Genomic DNA, 5,409 nt, shown 5'->3' with positions numbered 1-5,409 from the left:
GTGCTGTCGCGCCACCCTGTTAAACATTAACTGCTTGGCTGTGCAGCAGTTTCCATGGTTTTCAACGCAGCACCTCAGGTTCTGGTAAAGCCAAAGCCGGGAGTGTGGGGCAGGCTCCTGAGGAAAGCCCGCCCGCTCATTCCAGCCCAGCTTCTCCCTTTTGGGCACGGCGCGCTCTGCTCCGGCGGCCTGGGGGCTCTGGCAGCGGCTGATCCCCTGGCATCCCCAGGCGGGAATCTCGCACCCAGCGCTGCCGGACAGGCCGACCCGGGCCGGGACCCCGCCTGACGCAACCCGCGCCCCGCTTTGCCCCACGCGCGGCGCCGCGAAACCTCCCGCCCTCGTTGCATCACCCGGGCGGGGCGGGGCGGGGCGGGCGGCCCGGGCCGCCTTTAAAGCGCCGCGGCGGCCGAGCCGCCCCACCGCCCGCAGCCGCAGCCCCGACATGAAGCGCGACCCGCAGCGCCCCGAGGAGCGCCCGGAGCCGCCGCCACGCCCGCTCCTCTCCTCCTCCTCCTCTTCCTCGCCCTCGGGGCAGGCGGAGGGCGCGCAGCTGGCGGCGCCGGTGTGGATCTTCGGGTACGGCTCGCTGGTGTGGAGGCCGGGCTTCGAATTCACGTCGCGCAAGGTGGGCTTCATCCGCGGGTACAGCCGCCGCTTCTGGCAGGGGGACACCTTCCACCGCGGCAGCGAGAAGACGGTAAGGGGGGGGGCGGCGGGGGGGCCGCGGGGCGCCGGTGTCGCGGCTCGGCTCTAACGGCGCTGCCTCTTCTGTGCCCACAGCCCGGCCGGGTGGTGACGCTGCTGGAGGACTGCGGGGTGAGTACCGGGGGCGCTGGGAGCTGGCCTGGGCGGGGGGTGCGCGCATCACCACCTGCAAAGGTGTGCTGGCAGCCCAGCGCTCTTGAGCCCCGCCGGGATCGTGGGGGGTTGTGCGGGTGTTTCCCTTCTCTGACCTCTTATCACTTGTGGGGACACCCCCAAGGGAGGGTTGGGGGAGCCTTGATTTGAAACATTAGCGGGCGGCTAGACAGGCCAGTGCAGTTACAGCATCCCTAACCACCCTGCTCTTTGACTCTTAGGCATGCACGTGGGGTGTAGCCTATGAAGTCCGTGGGGAACAAATTGCTGCATCGCTCGAGTATCTCAACATGCGAGAAGCTGTCCTGGGAGGCTATGACACCAAGCTGGTGAAGTTCCACCCTCAGGAGAAAGATGCAGAGGAACCCATCCTGGCTCTTGTTTACATTGCAACACCCCAGAACCCTTCTTACCTTGGCCCAGCATCTGAAGAGGACATTGCAGCTCAAATCATTGTCTCAAGTGGTTGTGCTGGTCATAACATAGAGTACTTGCTGAGACTGGCAGATTTTATGCGCTACTTCTGTCCTCAAGCAGAGGATAAACATCTCTTCTCCATCGAAGAGGCTCTTATTTCCATCCTTCCATGTCTATACTACACAGAGGAGTCTCTAGAAGAAACTGCAAGTGTCCCTCAGAAGTCTAAGGGTTGAAATAGGAAATTTTTTGCAGGGTTCAATAGAAGGGACATAAGGGAGAAGAAAGCAGTGGGGACAGTCTTAACTCTGATAAAATATACTGGACTGAGTGAATAAAGGGAGAACTAGCAAGTAGTTGGGGAGGGAGGAAGTGGAGAGTGAAACGCTTGCTATAGGACTTGCAATTAGTACTTGTTACACTCCTTATCTGTAGCATCACAGTACCCATCACTGCTTTCCAGCTGAGGAGCTGGGATCTTCACAGGAACTCTGCTCTGGAAGACTTGCTTCTGGGAATCAAACCTGAGGCACTCGTTTTCTGTAGAGAAAGAGGCTCATCCATTCTGTGCACTTTCTCTTTTTTTCTTATCTTTTTTTTTCTTTGAAGACTAGTTGAGCAGGACTTGACTGGGTTTAAGCAGTATATATGTAATTCTACCTCAGATTGGCAAAAAGCTGTTTGTGTGGTGGTGGAGACTTTGGCAGATTCTGCCAAATAAAACATTTATTTTTTTCCCTGCCTTGTCCCACCTCCAATACAATGACCTGACACTAAATTTTGGAACGTTTGTGCAATATAAAGTGAACAATCTTATTTATGCTCTTGTGGATCCTACTTCCTTATGTTGTGAGGGATCACAGTAATGCACTTATTTTTTAAAATGTCATACTGTATTTATTATGTGATACATTTCCTCTTAGGAGGGGTATCTAAACTACTCACATGCCACAGTGGTATGCAGCCCACACTCAACCTTGCATTTGTGCCTTCTAGTTTTAAATCCGTTTTCTGAGGAGCTAAGCCTGCTTTAATGACAAGCTTTTTTCCAAGCTTCACTGTCCTTGCACTGCTCCAGACATAACTGACTCTGTAAGAAAATGTCCTGCCTGTGTGGGAGGCCTGTGCTGCCTGCAGGAAAACTGTCAGGATGCAGGAGAGTTTTAACTAGTCCTATGTTGGATAAACCTCTTCAGGTGCTTCAGGATGACATGGGTTTCTGTAGAAGCATTTGAGGGTTCTAGTTCCATACAGGAGTGTCTGTCTGGCACACTTCCATTTGACTGCAGAGCACCATGAGTGAGCATACTTGTAAGCCTGTGAGCTGCTGAAAAGTCTGCCTTGATCGTGTTAAGCAGAAGCGCTGCTCCAACTTTTCAGCTTCACATACTAACAGCATGAAAACCCACAGTATTTTGTGAGAAAACTGCTGCTACTGCATATGCAGCAAAATAGCTCTTGAGAGCTGACTCCTGGGACTGCTGGCTCCTCCCAAATGACATGTGTTTTTTTAATTATAAAAAAGGCTAGGGACTGTTTGTATTACTGTGGCTTGTATGCATATGAAGTGGTATGGTGCTGTGCCCAGTAATAAAACAAACTGACAAAGTCAGTCTCATGTACTTTGGTGTTAGTCTTTTTCATTATGGACTTAGAGTTCAAACTAAGAAGTCTTGGGTTTGGGGATTTTTTGTGGGTTTTTTTGGTTTGTTTTTGTTTTTGTTTTGTTTTTTTTTTTTGTTTTTTTTGTTTTGTGTGGCTCTTTTTGTTTTTTTTTTTTTTTTTTTTTTTTTTTTTGTGGGTTTTTGTTTGTTTTTTTGTGGGTTTTTTTAATGGTGATTTTTTTTTAAACAAAGCCTTAACTGCTAATGATGTTGAAGTTCCTATGGAATTTTTTGTGGTTTTGTTTTGGTTTTTTAAATCATCTTGCTGAGCAGCATGCCTCTGCCAAATCTAGTGGAAGAACCCGACTGACTCTTTCCCTTTGAGAAAAGGGGATTCAGTGACTTTTTCTTTCCAGCTCCTGTTGATTGTGGAGTGCTGGTACTGACAACAGACACAAGCCAGCCCTCCAAACTCTGCATGGCAGGCATAGAAATTTAATTCTTCCTTGGCAGGTGAAAGGATTTTCATTCTGAGTTTAATCTGGCATTGCTGTTTCCAAGAAGTAATAGTGGACGGACAAGAAACTGCAGCTGCATTTCTACAGTAAGGGAGTCAGTTGTTTTTTTCTGCCTTGTGCCCCATGTGGTGTGTACAGGCGTAATGTGCACATTCCCACTCCTCCAGTTACCAGCTCCCTCAGGACCAGCAGATCACTCACTGAATCCACCAGTATAACCTGCCTCAAGACTTGAGTGATGGAGTGAAAATTATTTGAAACAACTGAATATACCACTAGTTAAAGGCAGGGATAACAGACCAGAGAAAAATACACTTTCCTGTGGAGGCTCTCAATGAGCAGCTGCACCCTGGGGGCTGGGGTATCCTCCAGCTAGAAAATCAAAGAGTTAAAGATTGAATTTACCTGCAGAGAAGCACTCCCTCACTAGTACAAGACGGGGGTCAGATTCCAGCTTAACTCCAGATAAAACAAAACCATCTTCACAGGCACAAAGATGCCACTGACAGGAATTAATATCAGATGTGCACTGAGCAACCTCCATTGCCATTGCACAGGGAGAGCCCCTTGCCTTGTCCTGCCTAGCCTGGGTTGGCTCCATGATTTTCCACATCTGGTAAAAGACAAGCAGTGAATGCTTGTGAACAAGGCAGCTGCACTAGGAATGCTCCTTCGGTGGCTGTTTCTTCCCTGAAAAACCTTCTAAGCACAGATACACTACTCCACTGAACTACCATTTTCTTCCCAAGGAATTCTTTGTAGTGGACTTCCAAAAAAAGGACCCCATTTTCTCATCAGAAGCGGTGAGTATGGCAGCCTGCTGCTGTCACCCTGTCACTGCATCTTGAAGTCAGTAAGACACTGACCTATTTCGTTAACTTCTTTCTCTCAAGGCTTTTACTGTGTCCTGTGAGTCTGGGAACTGGTCATGTTTTGGTCAGTTGATGAATTTAAAAGGTTAACATCCGAGATTTGAACTTTGGCCATGTGAGTGAGGAAAGATGGCACCCTGCAACATTTGCTACATGCCCAGAGTTTGTACTGCTACACAAAGATGGGGGTTGCTTGCCTCTGATGAACCAAGTGGGAGGAATATAATTGCTGCCTGAGGCAGTCTCACAACCATGGCACTTGGGAGTGCCAGGTCGATGGTGACACACAAAGATAGTGTCCTGCCCAGGTTTATTTCACTGTAGATTTCCTGTCCCTGTGCCATGCCTTGCCAGCCCATGTGAAGCAGTTGGCTGTGGGTGCAGCTCCAGCTTCTGGCAGCTTTGCTGTTGACAACTGGCCTGGGAAAAAACACTCACCATTGTCAGAGGGTGGGACAACCAGTATTGCCAGACACTTCTAGAGATGCTTCCCTATCCAGCAGCTTCCTACTGCATGTGCAATTTTCTCTGACTTCCCTGTGACAAGCTTGTGCCTATCAGGTCACCTCACATTAGAAACCAATTGCAATGGAAACACATTTACAAGCACTATCAATTGCATATTTCCCAAGCCTAAAACCAGCACAATTCATATGATTTCAGCTCCTTCTTCAGCCTTTTCCATTTTCCTGCCCAGCAGTTCCCACACAGTCTTGGAACATGGGCCTGAGTCACCATTTCCTTGAGTACATTAAGACAGGACCTACCCAGCTGCTTTGCAGTGGCACAAGCCCACTAAATAAAGTAGATAACAGTTAATCCAGCCCCAGCCTTCATATGTTAAAGTACCCCTTTGGGCAAACAGTCCTTGAAAGATGGGGGAAAGGATAAGCAAACTCAGCAATGTTAAAAGGACTCAGAGAAGACCAAACCAAGAAAAAAAATCTGGTTTTCAGATGCTACAGTATAATTGTGGTTTCAAGGTAGAGTATCCAGAACAGAGGAGACCACACAGGTAAATCCACCAAGGTGATTCCAGCTTGAGTAAAAATGTAGTTTAAATATAGCATCTCCAAGGTGTGAATTTACCTGTGCTTCATGTACTTCTCCAGGTCAGAAAATTAGAGAGACCAATTT

At 48.8% G+C, this 5,409-nt stretch overlaps 1 protein-coding gene across 1 annotated transcript; it reads left to right on the top strand.

Annotated features, from left to right (window-relative positions):
- The first annotated feature begins 419 nt into the window (after window positions 1–419).
- CHAC1 (ChaC glutathione specific gamma-glutamylcyclotransferase 1) lies at window positions 420–2,900 on the top strand. The gene is made up of 3 exons (XM_053945583.1): window positions 420–700; window positions 784–819; window positions 1,083–2,900. Exons 1-3 carry the CDS (start codon window positions 446–448, stop codon window positions 1,512–1,514), a joined length of 723 nt encoding a protein of 240 aa, XP_053801558.1. The 5' UTR covers window positions 420–445; the 3' UTR covers window positions 1,515–2,900.
- The last annotated feature ends 2,509 nt before the right edge of the window (window positions 2,901–5,409 follow it).

The sequence above is a fragment of the Vidua chalybeata genome, chromosome 6 (genome assembly GCF_026979565.1).
Source record: "Vidua chalybeata isolate OUT-0048 chromosome 6, bVidCha1 merged haplotype, whole genome shotgun sequence".
Classification (NCBI taxonomy): Eukaryota; Metazoa; Chordata; class Aves; order Passeriformes; family Viduidae; genus Vidua; species Vidua chalybeata.
The sequence above is the reverse complement of the archived record's forward strand: the minus strand, read 5'-3'. Positions and strand labels throughout refer to the sequence as shown.

Coding starts and splice junctions, on each gene's coding strand:
- CHAC1 (XM_053945583.1), top strand. CDS start 446: ATGAAGCGCGACCCGCAGCGCCCCGAGGAGCGCCCGGAGCCGCCGCCA. Junction 701..783: donor ACCGCGGCAGCGAGAAGACG/GTAAGGGGGGGG, acceptor CTGTGCCCACAG/CCCGGCCGGGTGGTGACGCT. Junction 820..1,082: donor CGCTGCTGGAGGACTGCGGG/GTGAGTACCGGG, acceptor TTTGACTCTTAG/GCATGCACGTGGGGTGTAGC.